We start from the raw sequence: 19,882 nt of genomic DNA on the forward strand, positions 1-19,882 counted from the left end.
CGTCAGCTGAGCTCTAATGAAATGAGGCCTCTCCTGGGAAACTGTTCCATATTTTTGGAATATCTTGCCCATAATCAAAGTACAGAGTGATATAATCTTCTGTGTTTTTAGTTAAGGCCAAAGGTCCATAAGAGGAAACTTTTTTACAAACCCAGTACGATAGCACCTGAACTTTGCCTCATTTTAAATTGGCAGAGGCATTCAGTGTTTGGAAGGGGAAGCATACTAATAGCACCTGAAACAGTCATAGCATCAACCAAAGGGCACCAATCGCGAGGGAAATGGAGTAGATGCTGCTATGGGAATACAAATGGCTGTCTATATATAGAAATCCCATTTAATAGAGGGAAAAAGGAAGGAAGCAAGATCCCCTGGATGAACTACTAGGAACATAACATGCTAAAGTCAAGAGTCTTCTTTTTCATCACAATTTTGCCCATGGACATATATTTTATCTATGAAATAGAGATAAGTGATAAACAATGTAATTTGGTTTGTATTATCCCTAAGTTGTTAGTTTTTATGTGTAGTTAAATGGAAAATAAGTTTAGGTAATCAAATTAAATTTGTACTTTTTTTTAAAGATTATTTATTTATTTATTTGAGAGAGAGAATGAGAAAGAGAGAGAGCATGAAGGGGGGAGGGTGAGAGAGAGAAGCAGGCTCCCTGCTGAGCAGGGATTACCAATTCGGGACTTCATCCTCGGACTCCAGGATCATGACCTGAGCTGAAGGCAGTCACTCAACCAACTGAGCCACCTGGGCCCCCTAAATTTGTACTTTTGACTTGAATTCAACCACAGTACCACAATGCTGTTACCAACGATTTTCAGATTCTGGGTATGGGAAGCATACTGTGCCTGAGATGGAAAATACACAGTATATTAGATAGACATCTCTTAAGGATGGCACTCACATGTACTCAGAAGGTGACTCATTCGAGCGTAAGCTAAGCCTTCAAAACATTTACCTTTCTGAGTCTGACCAGCCTACAGTCTCATGCAATCTTTGAGACAATCCTAACACTTTACCGTTTTTACCAACCTTATAAGAAATGACTTATGTGGTGATATAGACCAGGGTATTCAGAGTTGACGAGCAAGCCTGAAAGAAAACACTGGAGTTTGAGAAGAGGGAGGAAAGAACAGAGTAATTTTTGAAATATTTTTTCTCCTCTTCCACAAACAAGAAGAAATGATTTTGTGAATGACACATTAGTTTCTAGAAAAAACTTTCAAAGGAAATATTTACTCCTTGTTTTTCCATTTTGTTTGGTTTGGTTTGGTTTTGGTTTGAGGGGGGATTTATTAAAAGAAAAAATTGTTTAAGAAAAATGCAGATGATGCTCTGATACTTTTTACCTGGTCGGAATTGGGACTTCAGCCAGTCCTTGAAGCAACACAGCAGGAGACAACCTGACAAACGCAACTACAGTTCGATCCAAGAACTCCAACTCCCCTACTAGGATGTTTGAAGCCTCAGCACCTGGAGGAATCTTTTTCATAAAATGCAGATCAACCTGAGAGTATCACAAAGTAATATAAATCAAAATTAGCTAAATCATATCCTAGCACAGCGCTTCATACAGGGTAATCCATCAATAAACGTAGGTGATATAGACACAGTTTTTATAAATAAAACGTAAATAAAGTTTTAAAATAGTTTAACATCTCATTTGCCCTTTAAAAATAACAACTTTTTTCTCGTGTATTTTTCTATGTTCTCATAAATAAGCTGAATACTCGAGTTTCTCTATTTCATGTTTTTAAAAGACACTTCTTTGCATCAGCAATCTTGAAATTTTCAGGGAGAAAAACGTATGTGTTCCAGTAAATGAATATTCTTTAATCATAATTTAATCTGTATTGACCAACAAATTTAGAAGATTTATACTATATTATCTTAATTTTGTGCACATTTCAATTAATACTCAAAATATGCCTATTTCAAAAGAAATGTGACCATTTTTCTCCTTAGAGCATAAATAATGACTTTTGTCTCCATCTTTCTTCTAGTTTTTCTATATCCTTTACACTCTATATTTGGCCTGATTATTCTTCAATTTCAATTTCTCATCAGAAATTAGAATTTAGATATAGCAGAGTAAAGAAAACAATAAAGTTATTAACATTTGAAGTTGCTGAAGAACCATAGTTGAATTTCTGATATGAGATGTCTGTGATTGGAATGAATGCACATAAAACAAAAGTGATCACTAATAAGAAGAAATGCTTAAAAGGTGAATTCTGAAAAATGACTGTAAAACAATCTTAAGAGTAAAAATCAATTTTTATGCACAGGTCCTCAGTGACAACCAAGCAGTGACTCTAAAGTCAATTTCACAAGGCCTATTTCTTGTTTCTAATTCATTTGAGCTGCTCTTTATGAGTATCTGTTTGTAGGGAAAATAAGAGTTTATCTGCCTTAGTAATTGGTTTTATGCTCTCCTGTTAATGAAATGGGGGCCCAAGGTCAAAGTCGGGATAGCCAAGAGAAAGAGAAAAGAGCTCTGGCAAACACAGGTGAGGTTAAGAAGATTTTTTTCTTTTGCAAATTTAATGATTTGAGAAGATTTTTCTAAGAAGTTTAACATGAAAAAAATTTAAGGATGAGTACCTTAGGAAGTCCATAGCCAGAATGTAGTGACTACATTAAATATGTTACTTTCTGAAATCCAGACCTCAGCATAGCTAGTTAGAGGTTTATAACTACTTAATTTTTCTGTAAGATAAGGGTGCCATGAAACATAAATCCTGTTATATGAAGTACACATTTTATCACAAGGATTGAACATAAAAATAATCTGTAATACTCCACTAAAAACATTAAATAGAACCCAGGTTCTATTTTAAAGAAAAAATTATTTAACAAAGCAAAACTGCCTATAAAAAATTATGACAGATATTATAAATTTCAAAGTTTTTATTCTACAAATATATTTCCAAATATAAATTTGTAAACTCATAAAACATATGCATTGGGATATTACATGGTAAATATTTTCCTTTAATGGAATCTCACGTTTTAATTTATAAATACAAAGTATTTATTTACCTTAATAATAGAAGGTTAAATTTCAGGGGAATTATTATCATATTTTCATTTTTGTAGCTAGAAGAGATGCACATATTGAAAATGCTTTAAAGTAGTAATGCTTTACAATTTTACAATAATGCATAAATTTTCAAGAAGGGAATAAAAGATTACCTATACACTATTAGCCCTTTGACAAAAGCACAATATATCTTCATAGGTCTTTTAGGGACTTAGAAAGTAAACAACTAAGTTTTTTTCTCTTGACGGAAAAAACAATTATATACATGTTAATACACTGGAATAAAATTTAAAGTGAGAAAACAGCTTTTTAAGAAAATGTGTAGTTGATAAATATGAATTATATTGGCAATACCTATTATAACTTTACTGAGAAATTTAAGTTACACCCAAAATGAGTTTCTATAAACTCATTTATTGCTAGACAAATGCCAAAGCTCTATAACTGAAGTCTGTGCCTCAGGCTGGTGGCAATCATACAAATAAATGTCTTAAGATCCAATTTAATTAAATCAAGGACTATACAGTGTGCTAAAATAGTCCAATTTTACAAAAGGAAATATATGATCCTAGCATTTGAATTTTTTTGCATTACATAATACCTAATATATCATCAATTTTTATCTGTTATTTAGAAAAAGCATAATTTCAGGTTTAGCAAATTTTGATTTAAAATGTAATAATTTATAGCTAAATAATATATATCTGGAATAGCCATTATATTATACGTATTACATTATATTACTCTTGGGATAGTCATATATTTGGGAGTGATAGATTATATAATACATTATCTAATTTATTATTATATTATGCAATTATATATTGTTATTCTTGCATGAGCCCTATATTTTTGTATTTGGGCTATTATATTATTCAGAAGAACCCTGACAATCTAGCTACCTTTTAATATAACAGAGATCATATTTAAGAAACATAATTTAACCTTTTATAAAATTACAAATACCTAAAACTGCTCTGAAGAACTAGGCTGAATTATATCTCTAAGGCAATCCTTAAGTGGAGTCAAACAGTTGGAATGAACAATGAAACTAGAATTTTCTGGTTCTCTGAATAGGACTTCGAAGTAATCAAGGTATATACTCTAATGAATATGGATTCACACCCATGCTTCTGGGCTCTTTAGACCTTTATGCTAAGAAGGGGAAGATGTTTTATTCTGCATTTGGTACTTAAGCTGCAGGTGAGAAACAGGTATATCTCTAGGGAACAAGGTTGGACAGAAGATCATGGCAGAACAAGAAGTGTCTGGACAAGCCATGTGCTAAGATGTGAAGGAAACAGTGACGGGACTTTAAGGAGAAAGTTTAAGTCTTAAGCCCATTATAGAAAGTACAAGAAAATTAATAGCAATTCTCTGAGGAGAAATGGTGTTGTGACCCTAACAAGCTAGTGATCTTGAGCAGCTCTCTAACTCTCTCTGGAATTCAGCTTTCTCACTTCCTAAATGAGAAGATTTCTAAGGTTTCCTACAGTTCAAGGAATTGAAAATCCATTTATTGTAATATGTTTCACATACTAAAGATAGATGCAGAAGAAAGTTCCTTCTACATAGAAAATAATGTGAAGTTCTCTTTGGGTCATTTGAAATAAACACCACCAACATCCTGGGAAACACTAAAATAGCCATCTTCTACATGTCAGTTTAAAAAACAAAAAGCAATAGACTTTTGACACATCTGCTTTTTAAAAGCACTTTTGGAAGCAAAAACATGACAACCTCAGCTTATATTCAAAAACATTCTCCAAATTAATAAATTTGATGAGCTTATCCATTGGAAGGGTTAAAAACATGTAGATTGAATGTACCTAGGATACAGTATTAAGTCACATAAAATGAATAAAGACTTTTTTCCCCCTTAACATCTCAAAATTCTACTGGGTTTTGCAACCTACCTAATAAAGCTTAAATATTAACATAGCCAAAGTAACCTAGAGACTAGCTGAACTTTCATTAAATTCACTACCAAACTGAAATCATCAGGGCTAAAAATGCTTAATTCATATACCTGTAAAATCTGGCACTAAAATTTGTTTCTGTAATGATAGATCATATTTGTTCTTTCCAAACCCTATTACTCTTCCCTCCCAGGTTATAAGGTAAGAAGTATTACTTGGAAAAAGTTCCAGAACTAAAGGCTTGAATTACATTAAATCTCATAGGATTCATTCAACAAGTACATTCCAAGCACCATTCAAGGCGCCAGATATCCAGGGGAGACCAAAACATATTAAATTTTTGGTCTAGTAGTTATTTTTTATGCTATTTCAACTAATATTAAAACAACAACAATGACAATAATAAAGCCACTTTTTATTGATGATCTGCTATATGCTCAGCACTCTGCCAGGCTCTGTATATTACCTCCTTTCGTTTCTACAGCAAAATTAGAAATAAGCAATATTGTTCTTAGTTTACATATGAGAAAGCTGAACTTCAGAGAACTTCTCCAAGATCAGATTGCTTATAAATGTTAGAGTTAGGATTCAAGATCTGATGTTCTTTCTCAAAAGCCATGTTCTTTACAATGTGCCATGATATGGACAAGAGACAGGAATAGAGATGGTTGGCACTGAGTAGAGGGCTGTAGAAATTTCACTTGCCTGTTAAAAGATGAAATGGACCACTGATTGGAAATGCAATAAGGAAGACAAGGATTAAAGGAAAGATTATGTATTTTCTCTCCTCTGTAGTTCTAATTGTTGGGCGGGGGGGGGGGGGAGCCTGAAGATAAGATTACTCTCTCCGATTGACAGTATCCATTTTCTTTCAGATGTGAAAAAGCATTTGTGAAGGCTGCAAAGATAGGTCAGAGAACTAAAAGCAAAATGATATGGAGTTGTAAAATTCAGTGTCAAGGGGCTATATCCTTTAAAAAAGTTAAAAGGTGGTTAATTTCAAAGGATGTGATACATTATCATTGTTTTTGAGAGTGTTAAATGTGCCCCTGTTACACTGTTAGTGCCTGCATAAATAAGTAAGCAACTTTTTATGTCATTGCTATTAAGATATTGTTTCAAATGAAGAATTTCAGAAATTAAATGTATGGCAGTTTGTGACAATTTTATTCAACTTGCAGATGAATGAAGATGTAATGCTTTAAGAAGATATGTTATTTGGAGCGGAGATGGAATAATACATTTTTAATATTTGAATCACATGCCTCCATATGGTGAAATGAGCTTGGAACCACTGTAGAAAGATAGCCCGAGTAAGCCCTCACCTCTCTCTCTTGCTGGTGTGGAGGTCCTTTTTCATGCCTTTGTTTCATCCCACAGGGACTAGTATGCCCCTTTTGTTGGCCTCCCAGTCCCTGCACGCATAATTAACAGACTTAAGCTGGTACACCGTGCTCCCATGGAGACTCCACCAGGCACCAGAGGGAGAACATGCACATGACTAGACCTAGACCGTTTAGGCACTGGCAGAGGCATTCTGAAACAGCAACAAGGAGCTGATCGCCATTCATCTTCAGAAGCTCGATGCAGACAACTTCTACTCTGCCTCTTATTCCCACCTCCTCCCACTGTTACAGTCATTGCCAGTGCTAAGTACTTTCAGGGGAAAAAAAAAATCACTCTGCGTTATTACTGTTTCAGCCACTCAGATAAAAAGAATCATTGACCCTCTTTATTTTTCATCCATATGGAAACTCCTTTTTCCTGGTCAAGTGTTAGTTTGCCATAGCCTACAATAGCACAGATACGCTGTCGGGAATTTGCTAACCCAAATCACATGTACTCTATTTTCTTAGAATATGTTCAAGTCAATGATTTCATTTGAATTGTCTCTCTGTAGATGTATCCCTCAACAGAGTCAGTTGTTACTATGTTTTTATTCAAACCTCTGTTCAGTCTTACTAGATTCTAGTGTTTCCTTACACTAAGGCCTTCCTCGATCACCACAGTGAAGTTTATATCATATGGTTTGTTTTTCCACAAATAGGAGAAAAACAATTTTGAAAAAAAATAACCAGCAATAGTTTTGAGCAATAAACTTCTGTTAAATTCTCTGTGAAGTCCAGCTCTCCTTTTTTTCTATAAGAGAAACATTATACCAAGTGGCTGAAACCTGAACTCTATACATAAACTTACACGTTTGGTTTTGTGAATAAGCAAAATGTTACATGTGAACTTGAATGCTAACATCATCTATAACAGTATCAAGCTTTGGCTAAGAAACAAACAAACAAAAAAAGTGCATGCAAAAAGTTGTGTCCACGCCTCTTAAAATGAGTAGTAATTTCTAGTAATAACTCAGTGGCTTATTAAATGAGAGAGAAAAGCTTACCTTGCTAAAGTCAACAGTGCTGTTTTCTCTGCTCACATCGTTTTTATTTTCCACACAGGCTGGAGCAGACTGAGGAGAAACAACCTGACCTGCTAAAAGAAATTGTTATTACAGAATACAAACAATTACTTATATAATTCTAGACAGATTGAGTGAAATATGAATTAATCTAGGCTAACATAGGTTTCTTAATGAGTTTATGAGGTAAGCATGAAGGGTCAATATAAATAGATCTATATCAATACAAATAGTATTATTTGTCTGTTACAGATAGAAATGGGAGAATTCAGTCAAGAAAAAGAAAGCCAATTAATTCTCAGGTTAAAACTCCATAGCTGAACAGTTATTCTCTATGAAGAAGACTGTCTTCAAAATATTTAAATCTAATCATGGTTTTGAAACATCATTGAGTTCTAAATTTGTCCATAACTAATGACCCACATATAAATGACATATATATATATATATATATATATATATATATATATAAAGATAGACATCTATGATTTAAGCTCAAGAATTTAAAATGTAATTTTTTTAAAGGGGAAATATTTTTCTATTTATTCAGATATATCTGAATACACAGCATATCCATAGCTTCTATTCCACCTGAAGAAAACAATGAGAAAAAAATGCTTTGATGAAAACAGCTAGAGATTTCTGTATGACAGGGGTAGTTAGAAATACCTTTCCCTTACACAGTACAGACCCTGTGAATATGATTTTATCTTTGTTACTATTCAATTATGTAAGTATACTGATATTGCCCTACATGAGAAAAGACCAATAAACTTGAACTGTGTTAGTTTTCCATTAACACTAACCAGCAACTTAATTACTTTATAGTTTTTTCCCATTATAGGGAAGCTTATGTTAGTTAAATGGACAGTAGAGGTGGGGATGTGACAATTGGTAATTAAATTCCACTATTCATGAAAGACATCTTTTTCAATCACAGCTTATCTGAAATCTGTCCATATTCAGCAATTAAATGGTAAAAATTAACAAGTTCTGCTTACTTTCACTTGCATCTTTCTTTTTACCTAACCTCCTCCCACCCTCACTTACGACTTTTGCTGTGAAATGAGTTAATGGCAACACAGCTTTGAAGCCTTGACTATATTTATGACCATAACTCAGTGACTCCACTTAACTGCTCCTATTCCCCTCAGCCTTCAACAGGAATACTCTCTCCTCTCTCTGCCTGCCTCTTCTCTACACCTTACCTAAATTTCAATTTTATTCAAAGTTCACCTTTAGTCTCATCTTCTCCACCTACTAGAATCTCTACTTATCCAACCTTCTCTAAAGTACTAGTGTATATACGAACAGAACCTTTTCTTCGAATTCTTTCCTGATATCCCACTTACCCTTTGTTACCTAGAAATTACCAAGAATGACTTAAAATCTAACAATTTGCTTTCAAATATTAACTGTAATTTTGCTTTTGGACTGATTAAGCCTCTCAAGCAGGGGTCATTCATTAATACGTACAATTTTGTTATGTTTTAAAATTGCTATATTGCCAGAAATAATGAACTTATGATTCTTCCAAAAACTTCAGTATTTCTCTGCTATCACTACACAAAGTAAAATAATACATTTGGTGAAGATTTTAAAATTGAACTTTTATTGTTTTTTAAATTTTTGTTTTTATTATTATTATGTTCCATTAGCCAGCATATTAAAAATGAGTTTTTAAAACAAATTTACCTCCAGCCATGTGCAGAAATTCTGATTATATCATATTCTAAGAGATACATGAACTTCAGAGAAATGACAGACATAAACTGCATCAATTATTTGCATTCTCCCATTTCTAACTGCCATGTGCGGCTATGACTGTGAACTGTTCATTAGCAGCCATTTCATTTATCATTCTCAAAATAATAACTGTAATTTTAAAAAAACCTTTTACATAATGCATTTGTGCTACTAACAGATGTCTTCAATCACCAGTTTCACATCATTTCACCATATTTTCATGAATTAGAACATTAGATATATTTAAACCTAAATTTACTGAATGTTCCGTATAGTTGAGAGATGAAATTCTAGGCAGGGGAAAATGAGATAAACATATATTGGCTTTCTTATAATAATTTATTTCATGTGATCTAAAACTGCATAAAGGGACAATTATTTATTTCGATCAGCAAATACATACAAAAAGAGAGTTAACCCAATGCAAAATCACCCACTTTGAAGAGATTTAATTGGATAGAAAATATGCCATAACTTAAAATCTGAATAAATTGGATAGCTTTTGTTTTCATATATATACTTTAAAAGCAGAATATTTTATAAATTACCATCAGCTCATGTGATATCTTTAAAACATCGGCACTTGTATTTCTTCTTATAAATACTAACACTTTGAGATTTATTGTTCTATTTTATTTTTGTTCTCAGATAATGAAAATTTTACAAAATATTACCTTATAAAGGTGATAATCAGAAAGAGATCTGAAGTGTATCTCTATGACTATTTTCAGTGGTATGAATAAGGACCTAGTGGAGAGTACTTAACTAGCAGAAGATACTGGAGATGATAGGGAATTTCTTGTAAGTTCTAAATTCTAGAGGTGTGAATAGAATATAGGAAAAAGGCATTCAAACCACCAACCTATGCTAGAAATATAAACCACAAATTTGATATGTTTTACACTTCAGAGGTAATAGTTAAATAAAGTAGTAAATGTAATAAATATACTTAATCACATCAAGAGTCCTGCAAAGTTTAAAGGGAACTCCAAGTTTTATTTCTTGATATGTTTATTAATTTGTTAAAATGAAATAACAGACATTAAAAGTTTATATCTTTAAAGTAGTATCTGAAAACTTGGCAGGATGCAGAAAAACACATAGATATTATCATTTAAAAATTAAACTGACAAGTTTGGTTATTTTGAGAAAAAAAAGAAGCCTTTAAGGGACATAAATTGTATTTGTTATATATCTAGATCTATCTATATATTAGTATATGTATATAACGGAAATCATGAAGTATAGTCTGTTGGATGGCCAAAAATTCCATAAATTCAAATAAATTTTATGACTATAGTCTTTGTCGATCTCTTTAGTTTATTCCAAAAATTACTGCCTTTCAGAGGAAGGGGATGGGCTTGGATTTCAAAACAACTTTTATTAACTTAAATACTATTATGAAAGAAGAATCATAAATATAGATTCTGAAAGGGCATCCTTTATTTTCTCTGATGTTTAAAACAATAATAATTCTCAGAATGCCAATTTTCAGGTATAGGATTTTACTTTCAACAAAAATGAGAGTATGTTTTCTAATAAAATAACAAAGAATTTGTTGGGATATTTTTCCCTCCAGGTCAAATCGCATAAGATTAGGATTTAGCACTCACATATATGTGTGGAAGTTTAATGAATGCTAATTTTTCTGATACTCTTTTGAATCATGATGCCACAATGCTTTTGAACATACATATCTTTATTTCTTTATATTACCTTCATTTTACCCATTGATCACTACCCATATTAATATATCCTATAAATAAATGTCATTTCAATGTTTAATCACATCTGTTATTATAATATCTAAATAATTTTGAGGCATGAATATGGCTATCCAAAAAAAAAGAGAGAGAGAGAGAGAGAAAGTGACATTTATTAACTCAGTAGCCTAATTATATTTAGAGTAGATTATTCAAAAACAAATGAAAAGTGGACACCATTAGTATTAACTGGGAAATGATCATGAGTATAAATATAAACATTTAAGAAACCTAACATCATCCTACATATGTTTAATTTTCCAGGCTTTTATAAATTTATTTAATTTTTTTAAAGACGGCTCTATACCCAACATGGGGCTTGAACTTGTGACCTCAGGGACAAGTATCACATGCTTTACCAAATGCCCCTATTTTTCCAGGCTTTTAAACTCAACTAGTTCACTATCTTAAACCCAAAACTCTAATATTTGTCATGTGTCTTATTAATCAAAGTACGTAATATATAGTATTCATATTAGTATTCATATAGTATTCATATTAATCCAATAACTCATAATTATTGGATTAATTTTCCTTTGAGTTATGAATTCATTTTTTTCTCTGGATTTTCATGAGGGAGCATCTATCAGTTAGATAAAAAAGTTATTATAGACCATGGATTTTTTCCAGGGCAAATTATAAAAGATGTGGGGCAAGCATAGGAGAAAACTGAGAGCAATTTAAGTAACTGATAATCAGAAAAGGAAAGTTCTGTCATTCTACTTGTTACTTCATAAATTTTTCATTAAGTCCATTGTGAGACTAGCCATTTCCCTCTTCATAAAGTTGTAGGGAAGGAACATGAAATTATGTCAAAGTACTATTTTTTTATTTTAAGTAATGTCAGTATATTAAAGCATCTCATTATAGAAACGCAACTGTAAAATACAGTCTCAAAATGTCGGTAAAGTATCATATTAACTAATTTTCAGCTCTTACCTATAGTTTTCTTCTTCTTTAAATAAATTACGTACATTAAGTATTGTAAAACAGCAGATTTTAACATCTATTTGGCCAAATTCAATAGAATAATACATCGCTTAAGTATAGCATTATTCGCTACTGTTTAATACACTGAAGCTCATGCGTATTGAAGGAAACTGGGATGAAGACATAAAGGTACATTACTATTAACCTTGAGACCAAGCTGATTTACACTACCTCAGAAACCTTCAACGCATTTAGAGTACCCAAAGGGTAGGAGATGAGGGAGGTACAGAGATGAGATGAGCCTGTTAGAGACAGACACAAGACAGAGCAAAATAAAGAAATATAAAGATGAATGACAAGGTTACATACATGTGTAACAATACATTTATTCATGGGAGTAGAAAACATAAAGAAAGAAAGGCTAAGTATTTAGAAAATGTTGATTAGGTGAGCTACATTTTAAAAACATAAAAGGTATGCACATAATTAAACTTGGAGAAAAATTAATATGCCTGAAAATAATGTAATATAAGAAACAACAAATTTAAACACATCATATTAGATCTATTTTTGTTGTTAATGTCTAGTCTCGATATTCCAAAACTCAGTAAAACCAATATAGCCTCTGAACAGAACTATCAGTTTTGTTAACAAGTCACCTTGATTTTTTTTGAAACAATGGAAAGTACCTATATTGAATAACAATGTTTACTTCTGACATCTACATGAATCTTTTAACATGTTTTCTCTCGAGTAATTCTAAGAATTATAAGTTTAAGTTTTCTTCTTCAAAAGTAAAACATGATGTGGAATAATTTTTAAACTCTTTAGTACCTTACTTATGAAACAACAGTATTTAAAAAAACATAAAAGCATATAGCTATCTCAACACATAAAAACATTACACATCTGAAAATAAAAAGTACAGCGTTGTAAAAGAAGTGCTTATAAAGCGATAAAACTGATTTCCGAAAGCCATAAATAAAAGTCATTCACAATACACATGTGTACATTATTTTAAGGGCTGGAATCTATGCAGGCCTATAGAATCAACTCATATCCCATCCTTCTAAATCTAAATGTTCTCCAGTAACCTGTGGTTTTGAAAGTAAGTTAGAGACCTTCAGCTCTGCAACTCCTTTTGCGATCCTAAATAAAAGTTGCCACTGGAAAGTATTTGTAACAGGAAGGAGAAAAGATATGTGGAGGAAAAGAAATAGAGTTAGAATTATCAGTGGAACACAGTGGAATGAGAAGAACATACACCTGAGCAAACACCTGAGTCTTAAATTACTTTTAAAATATATAAATGTTATTAGTTGGTTAATAATATTTTATATTAGATTTGTAATCCAAATGTCTCAAGGCATAATCAAATGCATGAACTGAATGATAAATACAAATAATGATACATTTTCTTTTCAGATCATTTAATACAAGTGTTATTTTTATCTCAAGAAAGTCCTTCTAGTTTCAAAGAATTATTGACTATTCTTGATATATTTATTCTGAATACTTTCCACCCATATCTTTTTCAAAGTTTTAATGTTAAAGAAGATACTATTTTTCTATTATTTTTTGCTGTTGTTTTGCCAAATGTAACTGTCACTTTTTATTGAAACATCAGAATCAGACATTTAATTCTCACAGTTTTGATGCTTAATGAAAAGTGAAAGTTAAACACAGCATGGCGGCATTCAAATGCATGGTGAAGCCATAGCATCCCGCAACTTAGCCCTTAAGAGAATGTGCAAACACCAAGAAAAAAAAATTATACAAAGAAATAAAGCTAACATATTTAGAGGTGAGACTGACAAATTATCACAAATCACTAAAGAAAAGTTACCAAAAAATAGTGCAGATTTGGGGAGAAGAGGAGCAAGGAAATCACTATCATGCATATCAAATCTATAAAAGGGGGAATATCCACATTTGAGACTTAGAATGAAACATGTGAATTTAGTTAACTCATGGGATTACTACTAAAGTAATAATGCTCAAGGAAAAGTCAGTTAAGGAAGTAGAATCTTTATTCTATGTCACTCTTTTAAACTTCTTTACATAAATATCAGTTCATTGTTAAGGGAATTTTGATAGTTTTGCCCCAAAAGTGAAAGTATATTAAAAACAAGAGGGGGCTTATTTTTATCCCTATGCTGGGGAAGGAAAATATTTTCTGGTTTCAACTTTCTAGAAAATCCTCATCCCATTCAATTCCCATTATATAATCTTAAAAGAGAAAGTCCATTTTTACATGAAATACTCTGCTGAAAACATTTTTTTGTAAATGATAAGAATATTATTTTCACCTTTTTGGATTTCTTAAAATCCTTTTGTATCTCTCTGTACTACTGCACAGAATAAATAAAAAATAAAATAAAAAAATAAATCTCCATTGCATATGCTGTAACAATGTCAGATCTATATTTATGGGTATGAATTTCGATTTGTTTGTTTATGTAGAATTTGTCAGTTTTTAGAGTTCCTAAGTAGATTGAGAACCTTAGTAATAAAGGTCTTTCACACTTTTTTTCACTTCTGGATAGGAGATTTTTCTCTAAATTGGTGAAGTCTATACATATTTTCAGAATTCTCAACACACATAATTATGCAAAGTGTATGAAGAAGCAAAACAGAGTCACGAGGAGGTGTTATAAGCCTAGGCTAGAAAACCATTTCTGACAGCATACTCTACAACAATACTTAATTGGGTATATGAATCTTATTAGAAATGTTTCCAAGTTTTTATTACCCTAATATGTGCCTCAAAAAGATCTCTACGTGTTTAGATACAGGCTGATTATACAGATGGTGACAGAATCACTTCAGAACTACTCACATTCCAGTTTCAGAAAAACTAAGCATTTGCCTCAGTAAGGCAGAAAGTAGCCTTTCAGAAAACTTTATATCTCTATGTGTCTAGATGTAGACTTGTGATTCAAGGCTATAATTCTGTCATTTCTTCTCATGTCTACCAGAAGTTGTGTCTAAGTCTACATGATATTACAATAAATTAGTCACCCCATAAATTCATTACCTTCTTCCCTCCACAAATAAAATGTAATAAAGTAATTTTATGGTAAACATTATTCCCAGTGAAATTTAAAATACAAATTATGGCTAGTTCACAATCCACAAGCCTTGCATTTTTTTTCAAAAATTTTATTTATTTATTGGATAGAAATCACATGTAGGCAGAGAGGCAGGCAGAGAGAGAAGCGGGAAAGCAGGCTCCCTGCCTAGCAGAGAGCCCGATGCAGGGCTTGATCCCAAGACCCTGAGATCATGACCAGAGCTGAAGGCAGAGGCTTAATCTACTGAGCCACCCAGGTGCCCCCAGGCCTTGCATTTTTAAGATAAGCATATATCCTTCTTATAGACATACATTTTATTATATGATTTCTATTAAAAGTAATCAAATGAAGGCAGAATTTTTTTAAATGTGCTTACATTCATACAGAGAAATATTTTAATAAGGTCCTCAGAATCATATAGACATAAGCCCAATATCAAAATTAGTAAATATCTGAATCTGTTGTTTTAATATCATCATACCCAAGTAAGTTCTAGTATCATAGCTTAATAAAAGTACTACATTTAGATTAGGTCTCAGAATATAAAAGCTTCACCTTGTCTTTTTTTTTTTTTTTTTAAGATTTTGTTTATTTATTTATTTGACAGAGAGAGACACAGCGAGAGAGGGAACACAAGCAGAGGGAATAGGAGAGAGAGAAGCAATCCTCCCGTGGAGCAGGGAGTCAGATATGGGACTTGATCCCAGGGCCCTGGGATCACGACCTGAGCCGAAAGCAGATACTTAATGACTGAGCCACCCAAGCATCCCTATTCTGTCATTTTTATGTATAGCATATTTTAAAGCAATTTGTGATTTAGAACATGAATATACATTGAATATATGATGTGATTTAAAGCAAAGCATAAATTCTCAAAATGCTCAGTGGAATCTATAAATACAAGTTGGTATATGTTACAAAGTACTTAATTGAACTTACTAAAGCTCCCCTTGCTACACAAAAATAATGTTCCTATGATACCCTTCTTTCTGAAAGTTTGCCTTGTACCACTTCATTTTTAAGACCTACAGGAGTATAATAACAGCTTTTTTTTTTTTTTTTTTCCATAAAAGCAAAATCCTCTCTGGATTTCTTTTGGTTAATGAAAATAGGTACTAATGCAGGTCTTCCATAAAAGTGAAGTTGCATGGGGCTCCTGGGTGGCTCAGTGGGTTAAGCAACCAACTCGATTTTAGCCTAGGTCATGATCTCAGGGGCATGGGATTGAGCCCAGAATTGCACTCCATGCTCAGAAGGGAGTTTACTGGAGATTCACTCTCTCTCTCTCCCACAGCCCCTCCACCGACATGCACACATACATGCGTGCCCTCTCTTTCTTTCTCAAATAAATAAGTCTTTAAAAAGAACCAAAGTGGGGGCACCTGGGTGGCTCAGTGGGTTAAGCCTCTGCCTTCAGCTCAGGTCATGATCCCAGGGTCCTGGGATCGAGCCCCGCATCGGGCTCTCTGCTCAGCGGGGAGCCTGCTTCCCTTTCTCTCTCTCTGCCTGTCTCTCAGCCTACTTGTGATCTCTCTCTGTCAAATAAATAAATAAAATTTTAAAAAAAAGAAGAAGAACCAAAGTGAAGTGGCATAATGTGAATTTTCAGAAAGCAGGGGACACCTGTGTATGCACAACTACAGACTGCTATATGACAACAATGATTTAAAAAATCAAAAAGTATTTCAAAAATCATTTTGCCATTAAGAACTATTTCTGTGCTCTGAAACAATAGTACATCTAATCATCTTTGTTGATTTATCAAAGCATTTCTTCTACACGCATATATTTGATTTAGTAGTAGTTATTTTAAAATCCCATTTAAAGCACAATGTGGAGAAAACTCATTTTCATGCATTTGTATTTAAGGCATCTCTACAGCTATTGAAAGTAAGAGTGAAATGACACAAAATAGTCCATGCTGAAATATACATGCTTTAAAGCTTTTGTGCAAGTCAGAGTCTTTCTAGTACATTTGAGATTACTTTTCATTAAATTTTTATCTTTTAAAACTGGGACTTTGTGTAGCTGATGAAAGTCTAACAAATTCCTATCATCCTCATGATAAGTTTATCTTTCTTCACAATAAAGGATAGATTCCTAAGCAACTTCTTTAGCATAAACGATGAAGGTTCAAAGAGATGCAAGGAGAGAACAAAATACAAAAGAAGGATAAAACAGTCTGAATGCACAAGCCATAAAGAGTAAGTCATAAGTGCCAAAAAACAGTGATTGGTGTCATCTGTGTTGGTGTGTGAAGATAGTAAGTACACTGTGGCTCCATGGGCATTGAAGATGTAGCACTGCAAACACCAATGAGCCTATGAACTGGAAATCAAGCTTAATGTGCATTAGAGCCACAAGCAATGTTCTAGTTGGTCTTTTTAATCATAGCCCCTCATCGAATTTGTTGACTATGATTAACATGAAAACATTAGCTCTTTTCCACAAACAGTAACTGGTGACCATTATTCATTTTAACTTTAAAAAGCCATAATTCAAAGCATTATATTACATTCTCAGGTTGTGGGGTGGAGACGATGGGGTTGCATCTGAGTGTGTAACTGGTTATTAAATAAAAGTTTCCTCTTCATTCTTTCATGAGCATTTCAGGAAATTTAAATTCTTCATTAAAATTTCTACAATTTGATACTTGAAAATCAGACTATATATGTATAAAAAAGAAATAACTCTACTACAACGATCTGTATTACAATAGATCATTTTCAAATAAAATATATTTTAAAGAATTTGGAAGCACTTTGAAATTCCAGATATCTCTAATAAACATAAAAGAGTACAATAAAGAAACATTTACCATTTTTATCCATGGAATTTGGTTCTGATTGTTTCTTGCCAATATCAGCAAAGGAACGAACTATGGGAATTCTATTGGTGAGTTTTTTCTGATTCTGGTGATGATGCTGTTTCATCAGTGCCTCATGAACCCTGTGGCGTACATCCTCATTGAGCTGACCTGAGCTCACTTGTTGGTCAAGGACCATATCTGAAGAAGGAAGGCAAAAAAAGATTAGCACGATAGGTTAACAAAGTATGCAAGCAGCAAACCACTGAGTCCAAATATACATGTTCCAGATAACATGATTCATCTTAAAATAGGATGAATTCCTTTAAAAATCTCAAATAGTTGTGACTTTTTGTTAAAACGTTGCACAAAAAAGTTGGGAAAATTTTTACTATAAATCATTCAACTTTAAATATGTAATAACTTCATGAAGTATTATTTTTTAAATGGACATAGTTGCATTGTGAACAAGTTCTTTATATTCTCTATTATTTACATTGATGGGAGAAAACAGTGGCAGGGGTAATATTAATATAATTAGTATGTTTAAGATTGTAAAGTGGTTTATGTTTATATTTTAATATGGTTTTTTCCCTTTTTCCAGTAGAAAATAATTTCCGTGTTTTCTCTTTAAGTGAACAAAAGTCCATCTGTAAAAATCTGATGCAGGGAGACTTAGGCAGCTATTTAGTTGGTTGCATTTGGAGAATAAACAACTCTTACACTCATATAAAGTCAGCCCCCTCAAAACATCCTTGAAAATGTATTTATATTAAAGAGTTCTCCTAGAACTATAAAACAAAGAATAAAGGTGAGATTTCAGAGGGCTATAATATTTATAATATTTATAATATTATATAATATTTATAATATTTACCATATGCAGTATCAGAAATGCCTATAAAATAAATAGGTGAGTAAAGGAATTTTAAGTTTCTTGGTAATACAAACCCACTTCAATAAATGTCATTGTAGGAAGAAAGAGGGAAGATGGTGAAGTAGGAGGATCCTGAGCTTACCTTGTCCCACAATTAACAATACAATTAACAATAGCTACATTTACACAACTAACTCTGAAAATGACCTGAAGACTGGCAGAACAGATCTTCCACAGCTAGGCATAGAGAGAAGGCCACAATCAAAAGGGTAAGCAATCAAGGGGTTTGTGGTTGGGAACCAAACCCCTGGAAGTATGAATCACAAATAGGAGGGACATCACAAACATGGAAAGGCAAGAGGATCAGACCCCACACCTGCCAATACTAGGACTGAGGACCCACATTGCGAGGACTAACCCCTTAACATCTCCCTTTAAAAACCAGCAAGACTTAACTCCAGGACCTTTAAAATTAGCAGGCTTAACTTCAGAGGAGCCTGAGGGCAAGAGGAAACTTGAGTTCCCACTCCTAAAAAGAGAGCATTCTAAATAATTCAGCTGAAGATACATCAGTTTGAAAAGTGCCTGAGATACAGGTGAAGGAAACTTATTGACTAATCTTAGAAAGTATACCGGAGAGGCAGGAGATTTCTCTGAGAGCAAAAGCACTAGCAGGTGACATTCCTCTTCCCTTCCTCCAGCCTCGACAGCAGGACATTGATGGGAGCCAATTCTATACTCTCCATCTACCCTGATAGTACTCTGTGCCTCACCTGAGCATTCTCATGTGGATCTACCCCACCCAACCTCTTGTCTCTGCAGGCATCCCTTCAAAGCAACTCCTAACTGGATCTGACTCCAGAAACAATGACAACAAAAACATGGGACTATATCAATATAAAAAGCTTCTGCACAGCAAAGGAAAGCACCAACAAAATAAAGACAACCTCCCAAATGGTAGAAGATATTTGCAAATCATATATCTGATAAGGGACCAATACCCAAAATACATAAAGAGCTCATACAAGTCAACACCAAAATAAATAAATGAACAACCTGATTACACAGAACCTGAAGAGACATTTTTTTTAAAGAAAAGAATACAGGTGGCCAATAAGCACAGGGAAAAATGTTCAGCATCACTAATCATCAGGAGATGTAAATCAAAACTACAATGAGATATCTCCTTACGCCTGTCAGAATGGCTAGTATCAAAAAAGACAAGAAACATCAAGTGTTAGAGAGAATGAGGAGGAAAGGGAACCCTTGTTCCCGCTGTTGGTGTGATTGTAAATTGGTGCA

General features: G+C 33.1%; 1 protein-coding gene across 11 annotated transcripts in view; it reads right to left on the bottom strand.

The window, feature by feature from the left end:
- Positions 1-19,882, bottom strand: part of SLC4A10 (solute carrier family 4 member 10) — a 307,876-nt gene that overhangs the window by 108,315 nt on the left and 179,679 nt on the right. For 4 of the 11 annotated variants that reach the window (XM_082691260.1, XM_082691262.1, XM_082691265.1 and 1 more), the window contains 4 exons: positions 17,716-17,904; positions 7,367-7,458; positions 6,300-6,389; positions 1,362-1,519 (listed from right to left, as the gene is read on the bottom strand). In XM_082691260.1, the coding sequence (XP_082547386.1) occupies positions 1,362-1,519; positions 6,300-6,389; positions 7,367-7,458; positions 17,716-17,904 (529 nt within the window). The remainder of the gene's footprint in view (positions 1-1,361; positions 1,520-6,299; positions 6,390-7,366; positions 7,459-17,715; positions 17,905-19,882) is intronic. The other 7 variants (XM_082691263.1, XM_082691264.1, XM_082691268.1 and 4 more) reach the window with 4 other exon arrangements.

Source organism: Mustela nivalis, assembly GCF_964662115.1.
Source record: "Mustela nivalis genome assembly, chromosome: 11".
Classification (NCBI taxonomy): domain Eukaryota; kingdom Metazoa; phylum Chordata; class Mammalia; order Carnivora; family Mustelidae; genus Mustela; species Mustela nivalis.